This window comes from Salvelinus namaycush, chromosome 10 (genome assembly GCF_016432855.1).
Source record: "Salvelinus namaycush isolate Seneca chromosome 10, SaNama_1.0, whole genome shotgun sequence".
NCBI classification, from domain to species: Eukaryota; Metazoa; Chordata; class Actinopteri; order Salmoniformes; family Salmonidae; genus Salvelinus; species Salvelinus namaycush.
This window is the reverse complement of record NC_052316.1, coordinates 40857622-40874120: the sequence shown is the minus strand read 5'-3', so window position 1 is coordinate 40874120 and position 16499 is coordinate 40857622. Positions and strand designations below refer to the sequence as shown.

Sequence of the window (16499 nt, the reverse complement as noted above, 5' to 3'; positions counted from 1 at the left end):
CATTACTTTGCCCTTTGACTTTTTTTCTACTGTAACCGTAGAACTCACTGGTAAATGTCACATGACGTGAGCTGTATTTAATCTGCTGAGCGCCACTCCACTCTTCCTTTCTCACTACCAAATGTTTAGTAGCGCTTTACCTCACAGTCCTCTTTTAGCTGGAACAGTGATGGCACTGTGATAGTAATGCATGCTCTCTGGGAGGCCTTCTTGCCTGGTATCAAACCTTAACCAAGTGGCTCTGGTTTCAGTTAATCCCCAAGAAAGCAATTATGATGTAATTACTAATGTGTAATGTCGGAGGTAATACCTTGTTAATAATGGTCTGTGAATGAAAGAGTTTCAGAAAGTGTAGCAACCATTCTGAGCAGTTAAATGTCACAATGGGCTAATTCCTTCTACATACATGTTCATTTAGACATGTTTTTCAAGTGTTTCAACGATTGATTGCAACGTTCGATGACCTCACCACTGCCCTCTTGCGTGTTATTTTTTCGATTGATCAAATAAGAGCGCTGCGTCACGATGACAGCCAGGCCCTGTTGATAAACTGCACTGCTTGTACTTGATGTGGTGTTCAAACAGTGATTGATGCAATAGAGAAACTAGACGGTGACCTCGCCTGGCCTCTGTCACAACAACCGCATACCCCATGTGCTTCTGATTGTTGGGCTGGTTCTAACACTGGGAAAGAAGTAGCTGAAACATCCCCCAAGAATCTCAGTAGCTTGCTTTATTTTTTGTGTGTTTTTTTTTTAGGGGGAGGGGGGGGGGGTTGTCTCTTTGTTGGAACATGGGTTGACTCAAGTGCTATGGCATGGTTGCTCATTGCCTTACTGACTTGCAGTTTTAAAAGGGTGGTTCATCACAAAATCAAAGATTGTTAGACATTTTTTTATATATCTGTTAAGTTTGTCCCGACCTGTTATATGCACTAGGAGATACATGGAAAAGTTTTTTCTAATTCCATCTCATTATTTGATGCCGTACAGAATCAATCAAATCCTCACTGAGAAAACACAACCTACAGTGTCAATGAACCCATGTGTTGTAGACAAACACACGAGTGGCGCAGCAGTCTAAGGCACTGCATCTCAGTGCAAGAGGTGTCACTACAATCCCTGGTTCAAATCCAAGCTGTATCACATCTGGCCGTGATTGGGAGTCCCATAGGGTGGCGCACACGTCCTGGTTTGGCCGGGGTAGGCCATCATTGTAAATAAGAATTTGTTCTTAACTGACTTGCCTGGTTAAATAAAGGTTACATTAAAAATTAAAAATAAACACCAAAATGGTCCTAGGGCAGCGGTAGCCAACCCTGTTCCTGGAGTGCCACAGGGACTGCAGGAATTTGTTCCAACTAGGGACAACACCTGGATAGAAGCACAATCATTTCGCTACACCCGCAATAACATCTGCTAAACACGTGTATGTGACCAATAAAATTTGATTTGACACCTGACCAACTGAGTTAATTGATCAGTTCAGTGATTGCCTAAATTCAACACACCTGGTCTTCCAAGTCGGTTAAAACATTAACTTTAGGACTAGGGTTGCCTACTGTTGTATCTGAGACAAAAAGTTGTTTATTAATTTAAAGCTGCAATATGTAACTTTTTGGGAGACTGACCAAATTCACATAGAATGTGAGTTATAGATCTGTCATTCTCATTGAAAGCAGGTCTAAGAAGTGGTAAATCTGTTCTGTGTGTTATTTCTTATGTTTGGTTTTTGCTTTGTACACAAGCTTCAAAAAGCTGAAAATACAATATTATTGGTTATAGAGAATATATTTAATAGCGATTTAGATGGTACAATGATTCTCTACACTATACTTGCTTGTTTTGTCACAAACTGAAATTAGGCTAACTATTAGATACTGCATCTTAAAGTTGTATTTTGGTCCTAATGTTGACATGATGCCATGATTGAGGCACAAATACATTGTGGCATCAGACTTCTTTTGAATATTGTTTATTTTATGCGCCAGGCCTTGAATCAAAATCCAGTACTGTCCGTTTAAATCTAGAGGTGGGAAGGACCTAACCAAGGGGGAACTTGCGAGTGTGTACGTGTGGCAGCTGTGCGGTGCATTCGCCTCAACCGAATACGCGGATCACTTGTGGAAAATGACGAAAATCACAGTAGTCAAAACCAAGGCTTACCCTGACCAGAAGCCTGGCACGAGTGGACTGAGGAAAAGGGTGACAGTCTTTCAAACGAATGAGCACTATGCGGAGAACTTCATTCAAAGCATTATCTCTTGCATCGAACCAGCGGAGCGTCAGCCTGGACTGCTCGTAGTGGGAGGCGATGGAAGGTTTTTCATGAAAGATGCCATTAAGTTGATCATCCAGATCGCCGCTGCTAATGGGGTCAGTAATAATACCATGTTTATCCACCTGTAGTGGCTAAGACATGACGGAAACCTAGGCCTCACCCCGAAACATGTATACCATTAGCAGCTAGTCTAGCGTCTTTGACAGCTCCCAGTGTTGACAGTGACAGCGCCAATCAGTGGTACATTGTAGCGCTTCATCAGTTTTGAAGTTTGGCGGATACATTGTTGCCAATGCCGATACGTTATTTTATTTTGGATACAGATGGCAATTCCGTCTTATAATATAATGAAATTGAACATATTGCCAGTGCCGGACTACCACAGTTGGGGCCCCGCCACCCTAAATAATTTTGTAGGATACCAAAAAAAACGAAATTAGCTAACTTACTGCATTTCAACACATTTGTGCCATGGTGCAGAGAAAAATGTGCAGTTTTATAATGCTATTCTACACATTTTGTCATGAGGCTGAGAGAATTTTGCCATTTTAATGCTCATTTCCTGCAATGTATTTTTTTTTTTTTTATGGTGTAGAGCATTTGTTTTGCTGATTTATAGCTGGTCTCATGTTTTTATTCACAGTTTGCCATGAGGCTGAGAGAACATTTAGCAGATGTAAAGCAAATTTCCATAAATTCTACAAATGTTGCTATCATATGCTAGATGGGGGCCCCTGGCCTTGCCTTCGTTAACAGAACTGAGGGAAAACAGTGCCTGACAGGCGGGGGAGAAGTGCACTGTCTACCAGTGCACTACTAGCTACCTATCCCGCCTGCTGTGTACTCCCAGAGTGCTAGTTAGCACAGTGTCCTTAACTCCCGACTGCCAAACACCTACCAAACACCTACCATTAACAGAACTGTGGGAATGCATTGTCCGACAGGCTGTGGGTGAAGAACGCTGTCTACCGTTGTCCTTGTTAGCTTCTGTTGTCACCCCCGCCTCTTCTTCTTCTGTGGGGTTTATCAGCAGTTGGCATTCAAAGTTATGGTGCATTACTTCCATCTAATTTACTGGAGCCCTCCCCGCCTCCTGTCTGTGTACCGGAGTCCTAGCTTAAAAATGGACCAATAGAAGTATAATGAGGGGTACCTGCAGATGCAGGAAGGCCCATATGCAGGAGCGCCCTGAATTGCGGGCCACAATTGCACCCTTCTCGCTGAAAACCGGATGTGGGAATTCCGCTCTGGCGTTTCTTTTAAGCCCTGTTACCTTAGGTTATTTCAACCCTGGTCTGATAGTTTCCAAATAAAAGTTGTGCTTACTGACCTCGCTGATCTTTTGATGAAGTGCACAGAGGGGAGATGGCATGGTGCCCTTTCCCACGTTGATGAAAAACACTACACAATTCCTTTCCCATTATGTAGCCTAAACAGTCAGTGGGCACTCTTCCATGCCATGCATGTTTAGTTTACGAACAAAGACAGCGGTTCTCTGCAAGGTTGTAGTAATTGGAAAAAGTGCAACATTGAGGGATTGTTTCATAAGGAGACTGTCAGTGGCACAGCCGGGTTCTGTTCATTCCCTCTGCACCTTTAGAGGAAAGGGGGGTGTGGTGGTATGCTGTCACGTAGCCCAGGCACAACATGAGCACTAGCGACACTGACCTCCTGGCTGAACACAATGTTCATGGTTTTTGCCCTGGCACTACACAACTGATTCAAAGTTATTAGTTATTTGAAACAGCTGTTTAGTGCTAGGGCAAAAAACAAAACATGCACCCAGGGGGGGCCCCAGGACCGAGTTTAGGAAAACCCTGCCCTAGACGTTTACTTTCCATACTCTCCCATGTCACTCAGTTGCTTGTTTAGCGCCCACATAGCAGTCTGACCTCACCAATGGTGAATCGTGTTGAATCTGTACACTCCTCTTCTATTTTCATCCTTACGTGTGTCGACTGAATAGGTCAATGTAATATATAGGACTTACAGTTTAAAATATAAAACATGACATCCTGTCTCCATGCAGATAGGCCACCTGGTCATTGGTCAGAATGGCATCATGTCCACCCCCGCTGTGTCCTGTGTGATCCGCAAGCTCAAAGCCGTGGGAGGAATCATCCTCACGGCCAGCCACAACCCCGGTGGCCCTAAAGGAGACTTTGGCATCAAGTACAACATCGCCTCCGGAGGTGAGATGGGAGAGGAGAGGGAGGGGAAGGAGAGAGATTAATTGGAGAGGTTGAAGACAGGAAGGGGATAAACAGCGAAGGGAGGAGAGAGACTGGAAATGGAGACAGGAGAGGGAGACATGGGGAAGAGGAGGGAGACAAGGAAGGGGAAAAAATAGGCTTTCAGGGGAAAGCCATAGGGGGAGAAAGGCAAGTGAGAGATGGGGTAACAGTTACTTTACTTAGCCTACCTTTGTAACGAAGATGGAGGAAGTTTCAGGATAGAATGAGCACACAATCCAATCAGTAATTTTATGACAAAGTTTAGGATGCCTAGTGATGGAGCGTGGCTGTTTTACATAAGATTTCTCTAGCCTCTTCCTTATCCTCCTCTCCTTACTGTATGTCTGTCCCCAGGTCCTGCGCCAGAGGGAATCACAGACAAAATATTCCAGATCAGCAAGAGCCTAACAGAGTACCACATCTGCCCCGACCTCAAGGTTGACATCTCCAAGATCGGCAAGCAGACCTTTGAGGTGGACACATTCAAGCCCATGACAGGTACAGCAGGATGGGCAGGAATTATTCTCAACTGACTGGGATGGGTTAGCTTGGAGACCAAACCTAGGAGAAGCTCACTGGTACAAATCCTTGGGCAAGGCACTCAAGTTCAGGTGTATTATTGCAATCAGTAAAGTATGTGAATGTCTTCTCCTAAGTCTAGAAACAGGCTACATAAGCAATAAGGCACAACGGGGTGTGGTATACGGCCAATATACCACAGCTAAGGGCTGTTCTTAGGCGCAATGCGTAGTTCCTGTATACAGCCCTTAGCTGTGGTATATTGGCCATATACCACAAACCCCCGAGTTGCCCTCTTGCTATTATAAACTGGTTACCAATGTTTTGTCATACACCTGGTGTACGGTCTGATATACCACGGCTTTCGGCCAATCAACATTCAGGGCTGGAACCACCCAGTTTATAATAGTTAGTACATCTAATCTATCCTAACTGCTGTTCGTCCTCTACAGTGGAGATCGTGGACTCTGTGGAGTCCTACGCTGAGATGCTGAGGGGAATCTTCGACTTCAATGCCCTAAAACAGCTTGTGTCTGGAGCCAATCACATTAAAGTCCGTCTGGACGCCATGCACGGAGGTACTCTACATATACTGTAGATCACTGAACCGCTCAGCTGACTGCTGTATGATACCACTCTGTCTATTGACAATGATCTGTGTGCTTGTAATGCCTTGTCTACATGTTTGTGCTATAGCATCAGCTACAAGGTAGGTGGTAGGTAGCCTAACGATTACGAGCGTTGGGCCAGTAATCGAATCCCAGAGCCGACTAGGTGAACAATCTGTCTGTGCCCTTGAGCAAGGCACTTAACCCTAATTGTTCCTGTAAGTCACTCTGTATAAGAACGTCTGCTAAATGACTAAAATGTAATGAATTAGATTCCTGCTCTCAGTAATGTTTGTATCTTCAGTACTGCGTGACTTATTGTCCAATAGTCTGATTTCTCAACAATGCTGTTTTCAGTTCAGATAGTTTCCCAGCAGACACACAATGCTCTGTCCAGCCACGCAATGCTCTGTCCAGCCACGCAATGCTCTGTCCAGCCACGCAATGCTCTGTCCAGCCACGCAATGCTCTGTCCAGCCACGCAATGCACTGTACAGCCACGCAATACTCTGTACATCCACGCAATGCACTGTACATCACACCTCTATTCATGATAACCTTTACCCCCTTCAGTGGTTGGACCCTACGTGAAGAAGATCGTCTGTGAGGAGTTGGGTGCTGCTGCCGACGGTGCCTTCAACTGTGTCCCCAAGGAGGACTTTGGTGGTCATCACCCTGACCCCAATCTGACCTACGCCTCTGACCTGGTCAACGCCATGAAGGGAGGAGAGTACGACCTCGGAGCCGCCTTTGATGGTGACGGTGTAAGTTGACAGTCGGGGGAACCAGTTCAAGATTTCAGCCCCATCTCATCCTTGCATAGTTCAAATTCAGGCTCCAGGTCTCGTTCATCACTCGGCTGAAGGTAGCTTGGAATCGAGGCTATTCCATGCATGACCCGTGTCCATAGTACCAGTCCTTGAATCATCCCACAATCCAAACCTCTATATCTCCTGCAGTCTGTTCAGATGCTGAACTCTCCTCTCCTACCCTCTGCTCTCGACTCCTGCCCTCTCCTCTCCTCAGGATCGTAACATGGTCCTTGGAAAGCATGGCTTCTTTGTCAACCCCTCTGACTCTGTGGCCATCATTGCAGCCAACATCACTTGCATCCCTTACTTCCAGAAGACTGGGGTCAAAGGTCTGGCCCGCAGCATGCCCACCAGCGGAGCTCTGGACAAGTGAGCCTAACGACCACACAGTCCATTCCTAGCTTCTTCTTGATTGTACCTTTTAATGTTTATTTATGACAGTGCACATTAATCAGCATTCAGTTTCCTCATTAATGTTTAACTGGTGGAGTTAGCAAAATAGCTAATTTGAATATCCTATCGCTGTCCCTCAGTGTGGCTAAAGCCTTGAAGATGAATCTGTATGAGACTCCTACTGGCTGGAAGTTCTTTGGTAACCTGATGGATGCTGGCAAGCTGTCTCTGTGCGGAGAGGAGAGCTTCGGCACTGGTGAGTTAGGAGGACCGGGATCTTAACGTTAGCTGACCAGGGTCATGGCAGAACTAAAGACACTCACTAAAACAACACACACATTTGTTTACATTGTCAGTTGTGTTATGAACTTTGTTATTACCAGCCTCCAGCCACATGGCATGATTTTTGTTAAGCTTACCAGCCTACATAGTGAGCATTGCTCTCTTTTCCAAAGACCAGCATTCTAGTTATACTGCATACAAAGCTACATTATGCTGTACATCAGCTCTAGTAGTTTGATAAAGAGAGTCAGTGGTGTTACATCGTTCCAGTCAGTTGGGCAAGGCATTGTGGTAAGACGTGTTTGTACATATCTTAACCACCACCGTCCTTCCCCTCCTCTCTTCATTGTTTACCAAAGGCTCTGATCACATCCGTGAGAAGGACGGCTTGTGGGCGGTGCTGGCCTGGATGTCCATCCTAGCCCACAGGAAGCAGAGTGTGGAGGAGATCATGAAAGACCACTGGAACAAATTTGGCAGGAACTTCTTCACCAGGTTAGTGGTTGAACTCTGCTGCGCTCAAGTGGTGCAGTCAAATCAAGTCAAATTTTATTGGCCACATACACATGGTTAGCAGATGTTAATGCGAGTGTAGAAAAATGCTTGTGCTTCTAGTTCCGACCGGGCAGTAATATCTAACAAGTAATCTAACAATGTCACAACATCTACCTTATACACACAAGTGTAAAGGAATGATTTAGAATATGTACATGTAAATATTTGGATGAGCGATGGCCGTGCGGCATAGGCAAGATGCAGTAGATGCTATAGAGTACAGTATATACATATGAGATGAGTAATGTAGGGTATGTAAACATTATATAAAGTGGCATTGTTTAAGTGACTAGTGATACATTTATTACATCCAGTTATTAAAGTGGCTAGAGATTGAGTCTCTATGTTGGCACTCAATGTTAGTGATGGCTGTTTAACAGTCTGATGGCCTTGAGATAGAAGCTGTTTTTCAGTCTCTCGGTCCCAGCTTTGATGTACCTGTACTGACCTCGCCTTCTGGATGATAGGGGGGTGAACAGGCAGTGGCTCGGGTGGTTGTTATACTTGATGATCTTCATGGCCTTCCTGTGACATCGGGTGCTGTTGGTGTCCTGGAGGGCAGGTAGTTTTTCCCCGGTGATGCGTTGTGCAGACCTCACTACCCTCTGGAGAGCCTTACGGTTGTGGGCGAAGCAGTTGCAGTACCAGGTGGTGATACAGCCCGACAGGATGCTCTCGATTGTGCATCTGTAAAAGTTTGAGTGTTTTTGGTGACAAGCCAAATTTCTTCAGCCTCCTGAGGTTGAAGAGGTGCTCCTGCGCCGCCTTCACCACGCTGTCTGTGTGGGTGGACCATTTCAGTTTGTCCGTGATGTGTACGCCGAGGAACTTCAAACTTTCCACCTTCTCCACTACTGTCCCGTCGATGTGGATAGGGGGGTGTTCCCTCTGCTGTTTCCTGAAGTCCACGATCATCTCCTTTGTTTTGTTGACGTTGAGTGTGAGGTTATTTTCCTGACACCATACTCCGAGGGCCTTCACCTCCTCCCTGTAGGCCGTCTCGTCGTTGTTGGTAATCAAGCCTACCACTGTAGTGTCGTCCGCAAACTTGATGATTGAGTTGGAGGCGTGCATGGCCACGCAGTCACGTGAACAGTGAGTACAGGAGAGGGCTGAGAACGCACCCTTGTGGGGCCCCAGTGTTGAAGATCAGCAGGGTGGAGATGTTGTTTCCTACCCTCACCACCTGGGGGCGGCCCGTCAGGAAGTCCAGGACCCAGTTGCACAGGGCGGGGTCGAGACCCAGGGTCTCGAGCTTAAGGATGAGTTTGGAGGGTACTATGGTGTTAACCTGTCTGGCACCGGGGTTCCGCTAGCGGAACTCCTCCCACATTCCACTGAAAAGGCAGAGCGCGAAATTCAAAAAATATTTGAGAAATATTTAACTTTCACACATTAACAAGTCCAATACAGCAAATGAAAGATACACATCTTGTGAATCCAGTCAACATGTCCAATTTTTAAAATGTTTTACAGCGAAAACACCACATATATTTATGTTAGCTCACCACCAAATACAAAAAAGGACAGACATTTTTCACAGCACAGGTAGCATGCACAAAGCCAACCTAACTAACCAAGAACCAACCAAACTAACCAAGAAACAACTTCATCAGATGACAGTCTTATAACATGTTATACAATAAATCTATGTTTTGTTTTTAAAAATGTGCATATTTGAGGTATAAATCAGTTTTACATTGCAGCTACCATCACAGCTACCGTCAGAAATAGCACCGAAGCAGCCAGAGTAATTAGACACCAACGTCAAATACCTAAATACTCATCATAAAACATTTCTGAAAAATCGATGGTGTACAGCAAATTAAAGACAAACATCTTGTGAATCCAGCCAATATTTCCGATTTTTTTTAAGTGTTTTACAGCGAAAACACAATATAGCATTATATTAGCTTACTACAATAGCCTACCACACTACCGCATTCATTCATCAAGGCACGTTAGCGATAGGCACGTTAGCGATAGCGAATAAACCAGCAAAAGATATTAATTTTCACTAACCTTCATAAACCTTCATCAGATGACACTCCTATAACATCAGGTTATACATACACTTATGTTTTGTTCGAAAATGTGCATATTTAGAGCTGAAATCAGTGGTTATACATTGTGCTAACGTAGCATCTTTTTCCCAGAATGTGCGGATATTTTTATGACACAACTATTCTGACCAAATAACTATTCATAAACGTTACTAGAAAATACATGTTGTATAGGAAATGATAGATACACTAGTTCTTAATGCAATCGCTGTGTTAGAATTCTAAAAATAACTTCATTACGACATCCAGCTTAGTTATAGCGAGAGCGTGCCCAAAATCTGGGCGCAAACTACTATTTCACATGTTCGACAGATATATGAAATAGCATCATAAAATGGGTCCTACTTTTGATGATCTTCCATCAGAATGTTGTACAAGGGGTCCTTTGTCCAGAACAATCATTGTTTGGTTTTAGAATGTCCTCTTCTCCAGTCAATTAGCACGGAAAGCTAGCAAAGTAGCGCGAAGCTCTCCTTCCTGAACAAAGGCACATGACGCAACACGCCTAACGTCCCGAATAATTTTCAATAATCTAATAAAACTATGTTGAAAAAACATACTTTACGATGATATTGTCACGTTTATCAAATAAAATCAAAGCCGGAGATATTAGTCGTCTATAACGACAGCTTTTCAGAAGGCAATACCAGGTCCCTTCTCGCGCTCTCCAGAAAACAGGAAACTGGTGACCCGTCATGCCAAGAGATTTTATTCGACCCCAGAGCAAGTTATACACTCCATTTCTTCTCTCACTGCCTGTCGACATCTAGTGGAAGACGTATGAAGTGCATGTATACTAATAAATATCAAGGACATTTATAGGCAGGCCCTAGAACAGAGCATCGATTTCAGATTTTCCACTTCCTGTCAGGAAGTTTGCTGCAAAATGAGTTCTGTTTTACTCACAGATATAATTCAAACGGTTTTAGAAACTAGAGTGTTTTCTATCCAATAGTAATAATAATATGCATATTGTACGAGCAAGAATTGAGTACGAGGCCGTTTAAATTGGGCACGATTTTCCCCCAAAGTGAAAACAGCGCCCTCTGTCCAACAGGTTAAATGCTGAGTTGTAGTCGATGAACAGTATTCTTACATAGGTATTCCTCTTGTCCAGATGGGTTAGGGCAGTGTGATTGCAATTGCGTCGTCTGTGGACCTGTTGGAGTGTGTCTAGGGTGTTGGTTAGGGTGAAGATATGATCCTTGACTAGTCTCTCGAAGCACTTCATGATGACGGAAGTGAGTGCTACGGGGCGGTAGTCGTTTAGCTCAGTTACCTTAGATTTCTTGGGAACAGGAACAATGGTGGCCCTCTTGAAGCATGTGGCGACAGCAGACTGGGATAGGGATTGATTGAATATGTCCGTAAACACACCAGCCAGCTGGTCTGCGCATGCTCTGAGGACGAGGCTAGGGATGCCGTCTGGGCCGGCAGCCTTGCGAGGGTTAACACGTTTAAATGTTTTACTCACGTTGGCTGCGGTGAAGGAGAGCCTGCAGGGTTTGGTAGCGGGCCGTGTCAGTGGCACTGTATTGTCCTCAAAGCGAGCAAAGAAGTTATTTAGTTTGTCTGGGAGCAAGACATCGGTGTCCGCGACAGGGCTGGTTTTCTTTTTGTAGTCCGTGATTGACTGTAGACCCTGCCACATACGTCTTGTGTCTGAGCCGTTGAATTGCGACTCTACTTTGTCTCTATACTGACGCTTAGCGTGTTTGATTGCCTTCCGGAGGGAATGGCTACACTGTTTGTATTCAGTCATGTTTCCGGTTGCCTTGCCATGATTAAAAGCATTGGTTCGCGCTTTCAGTTTTGCTCGAATGCTGCCATCAAGGTGTAACCCCCCTGTCCCGTCTACACCAGGTGTAACCCCCCTGTCCCGTCTACACCAGGTGTAACCCCCCTGTCCCGTCTACACCAGGTGTAACCCCCCTGTCCCGTCTACACCAGGTGTAACCCCCCTGTCCCGTCTACACCAGGTGTAACCCCCCTGTCCCGTCTACACCAGGTGTAACCCCCCTGTCCCGTCTACACCAGGTGTAACCCCCCTGTCCCGTCTACACCAGGTGTAACCCCCCTGTCCCGTCTACACCAGGTGTAACCCCCCCTGTCCCGTCTACACCAGGTGTAACCCCCCCTGTCCCGTCTACACCAGGTGTAACCCCCCCTGTCCCGTCTACACCAGGTGTAACCCCCCCTGTCCCGTCTACACCAGGTGTAACCCCCCCTGTCCCGTCTACACCAGGTGTAACCCCCCCTGTCCCGTCTACACCAGGTGTAACCCCCCCTGTCCCGTCTACACCAGGTGTAACCCCCCCTGTCCCGTCTACACCAGGTGTAACCCCCCCTGTCCCGTCTACACCAGGTGTAACCCCCCCTGTCCCGTCTACACCAGGTGTAACCCCCCCTGTCCCGTCTACACCAGGTGTAACCCCCCCTGTCCCGTCTACACCAGGTGTAACCCCCCCTGTCCCGTCTACACCAGGTGTAACCATCCCGTCTACACCAGGTGTAACCGTCCCGTCCCCTCTACACCAGGTGTAACCGTCCCGTCCCCTCTACACCAGGTGTAACCGTCCCGTCCCCTCTACACCAGGTGTAACCGTCCCGTCCCCTCTACACCAGGTGTAACCGTCCCGTCCCCTCTACACCAGGTGTAACCGTCCCGTCCCCTCTACACCAGGTGTAACCGTCCCGTCCCCTCTACACCAGGTGTAACCGTCCCGTCCCCTCTACACCAGGTGTAACCGTCCCGTCACCTCTACACCAGGTGTAACCGTCCCGTCCCCTCTACACCAGGTGTAACCGTCCCGTCTACACCAGGTGTAACCCTAACCCCCGTCCCGTCTACACCAGGTATGATTACGAAGAAGTGGACTCAGACAAAGCCAACACCATGATCAAGGAGCTTGAGGCTAAGATGTTTGACAAGTCCTTTGTGGGCCAGAAGTTCTCATCGGGAGATAAGAGCTACGAGGTGGCTGTCTCTGACAACTTTGCCTACACCGACCCTGTGGACGGCAGCGTCTCCAAGAACCAGGTGAGAGACGGGACCAAAAAGGCATCTAGAGAGGCATCCCAGCATGGGACATGGGTGTGGTGGATACAATTCTGTCAGTACATGTTCATGATAAAGCGTGATGGATAATTATGACAATATTATTAATAGTTCATAGAATGTTGATAGATTACCAACACATTTCCTGCAAATATAGACTCGAAGCATCACTAGAGGCACATATAATTATTCGTTCTGCTCCATATTCCCAGTATATTGAGTTCCTCCTTAGTAATCTCTCTGTGCCGCTCAGGGTCTGAGGATCATCTTCTCCGACGGCTCCAGGATCATCTTTCGTCTCAGTGGGACAGGCAGTGCCGGTGCGACCGTCAGGCTCTACATAGACAGCTATGAGAAGGACCCCGCCAAAATCTACGGCGACGCACAGGTGAAACCTGGGGGCTGAGGAGCAGCAGGGCTCTTCTCTGATTGGATGTGACAGGGTCATTTTAGAGGCACAGTGGGGGAGCTCTTGTACTTGTCATGACGATTCAATGGAAGATTAAGTATTTCTACACCCCCCCCCCCCCACACACACACACACAAGCCTGGCAGCCAGCTTGTTTTAGGTCGTCAGGTCCAATAACAGTGCCTTTCAGAATTCTTAGTTGACTTGAAGGAGAAGGAATGTTTGGCTAAGAGTTGAGTAATGGTTGATATCAGGCCATGGGGAAAAATAAGTTTGAAAAGCACAGAGTTGACACTTCATAAAATCATTCTAAGTGGTCTGGGCAGGAGAGACAGAATGATGGAGTGAGAAAGACAAACTGACAGAATGGTGGAAAAAAAAAAACTCCCTGATAATAATTTTGGATAAGGAGGCCCTCTATGGCACGGATTCATTTAGGACCATTTCTATTGCTTACCAATCTAAAAAGATTGGATAGGTGAAAGCATTATGGTAGCGGCTCAGCTTGGCTTGTTCCAGGGCTAGTTGGACTTATGTGTTCAGTCTGTAACTGTAACATAGAAGTCAGTGGGGTTATAGGAAGAGGCTATGACCGAGTGAGACTGGAGTGTAATGTTGACTGTTTGGCTTCCTCAGGTCATGCTGAAACCTCTGGTGGAGATTGCGCTGAAGATCTCCGGGCTCCATGAGAAGACCGGCCGCACCGGGCCCACTGTGATCACGTAGACTGCGGGCCCTGCCCCCCACTGTGATCACATAGACTGCTAGCCCTGCCCCCCACTGTGATCACATAGACTGCTGGCCCTGCCCCCCACTGTGATCACAAAGACTGCTGGCCCTGCCCCCCACTGTGATCAGACTGCTGGCCCTGCCCCCCACTGTGATCAGACTGCTGGCCCTGCCCCCACTGTGATCACATAGACTGCTGGCCCTGCCCCCCACTGTGATCACATAGACTGCTGGCCCTGCCCCCCACTGCGATCACATAGACTGCTGGCCCTGCCCCCCACTGCGATCACATAGACTGCTGGCCCTGTCCCCCACTGTGATCACATAGACTGCTGGCCCTGCCCCCCACTGTGATCACGTAGACTGCTGGCCCTGCCCCCCACTGTGATCAGACTGCTAGCCCTGCCCCCCACTGTGATCAGACTGCTGGCCCTGCCCCCCACTGTGATCAGACTGCTGGCCCTGCCCCCCACTGTGATCAGACTGCTGGCCCTGCCCCCCACTGTGATCAGACTGCTAGCCCTGCCCCCCACTGTGATCAGACTGCTAGCCCTGCCCCCCACTGTGATCAGACTGCTAGCCCTGCCCCCCACTGTGATCAGACTGCTAGCCCTGCCCCCCACTGTGATCAGACTGCTAGCCCTGCCCCCCACTGTGATCAGACTGCTAGCCCTGCCCCCCACTGTGATCAGACTGCTAGCCCTGTCACACCCTTCCAGGTAACTCTGTCCTATCGACCCCTCAACCTTTCCACTTGTGCCTAGCCTCTGAAGAACAACCTCACCTCACTTGTACCATAAAGCCATCCAAACAAAGGCTTAAAATGTAACACTGCCATTCACCATGAATAAAACGTCATTACAAAATAATATTGTCGCACTCGTGTGTATTTATTTGGGAGATATTAAATAAATATATATTTCAATATACATTGAAATATATATTTATTAGAATTTCTTATGGAAGACACAAAGGCAGTATGAACAGTCAGTTTTGTTGTCCGTAGCATTCTACATTTAAGACAGACACCCCACCACCATGCCCGGAGTCAGTGACCAATGTCAATCTCTCCCGGCATGCCTGATCTAGCCAATCAGCTGAGAGATCAGTGCTAGGATGTGATTATGGTGGTGAGATCAGTCAACCAGCTTGGGGACATACACAGTCAATTTTGATGCCAGAGGGCCTGGTTTGGGGGCAATCCAACTACGGAAACACCGGAGTAGCTTAATGATGCTGCATGTGTAGAGGTAAAACATTACTGTGCTTAAGCTTAGAGCTGCAGCCACACAGATGTTAAACAAACAGCTCCTGGCCTCAGGCGGGTCTAAGCCTCTTAGGGCCTCTCTGAAGAGGAGATCATTGACTTCTGGGCTGGGAGGTATCAGACATATTCCCCCCCCTACCATAATCTCTCTGCTCTCATCCCCCTCTCCTATTCTTCTAAATGTTCGTTCTCTCTCTCTTCTCTTTTCTCTCTCTACATCCCACCACAAATACCAGGCCAGGGGTGTCTGTCTATTTGAACTGATGAGAACTAACTCTGGTAGACCTAGACCATAACCCCTCAGCAGACAGTGTGTGAGAGAGCATTGAGGTAGCCAGAACTAGCCAGCCCTTCACTGTGCCAGGGGAGACGGGAATGAGTGGGTGGAGTGATATTAATGGTGATGGCCTCTTAGCGGAAACACTGTTCTGGACATGAACATGGCAAGTTATTCTATCCTCTGTCATCAAACAAGCCAAGAAGTGCAGGATGGATACGAATGGGTTCTGTCCAGAGTCAATGTGGGAGAGGGAGTATTTCCAAAAGGTGAAGTCTTTCCAAAGACATTCCCGGGTTGCGTCCCAAATGACACCTTATGGGCCCTGGTGTAAAGTAGTTCACGACATAGGGAATAGGGTGCCATTTGGGACACAGTCCTGATCCTGAAGAGGAAAAGAAGACCAATTTAATCTACTCTTCCTGTTCTCTGCAGGGAAATGTTCTAAATAATCGGATAGTCACCATTATACTGAATGATATGTGTGTAAGTCTTGTCATGACGTTGCCCTCTTTGGGTACAGCAAGCCTCATCCCCCTCTACCTGCCTCCTACACAGGCTGCTGTGGTCAGAGAGAGATCGTAAATTCATGAGGAGAGGATCTCCTCATAGCCACAGTATAGAGACAGTGAAGTTTCATAGAGATCAAAGGAATTTCTTCCACCTCACAGAACTTGAGGTTCGAAAAACATTTATGTTCCGGAGAAGGTATAAAAGATTGGTGAAGAATCCAGCTACGAACTGGTCCGTTTGGTAAAGTTTGTAAAACTCATGAGAGACGGTGCGGCCACATTACCATAACGCTGTTTATATAATAGCCTCAGATATGAGGTTTACATCTAGTTGTTGTATAAGATGAATGAGTGAGGATGATACTGTTTGTAAAATTGTGTAATGTGATTTTGGACTGTTTAATGAAGGAAACTCCAATTCCCATTTGAGTTTAACTAAATCAGAGGACCGCCCATGAGCACAGTTATGGTCGGGCATCCGGGACAGGCCCTTTTCTGCCC

The 16499-nt window shown here is 46.8% G+C and overlaps 1 protein-coding gene across 1 annotated transcript; it reads left to right on the top strand.

Annotated features, from left to right (window-relative positions):
* The first annotated feature begins 2045 nt into the window (after positions 1-2045).
* pgm1 (phosphoglucomutase 1) lies at positions 2046-14811 on the top strand. Its single transcript, XM_039002869.1, has 11 exons — positions 2046-2375; positions 4310-4472; positions 4869-5012; positions 5486-5611; positions 6215-6405; positions 6668-6822; positions 6987-7102; positions 7488-7623; positions 12603-12786; positions 13058-13192; positions 13850-14811. Exons 1-11 carry the CDS (start codon positions 2130-2132, stop codon positions 13937-13939), a joined length of 1686 nt encoding a protein of 561 aa, XP_038858797.1. The 5' UTR covers positions 2046-2129; the 3' UTR covers positions 13940-14811.
* Positions 14812-16499: the final 1688 nt, after the last annotated feature.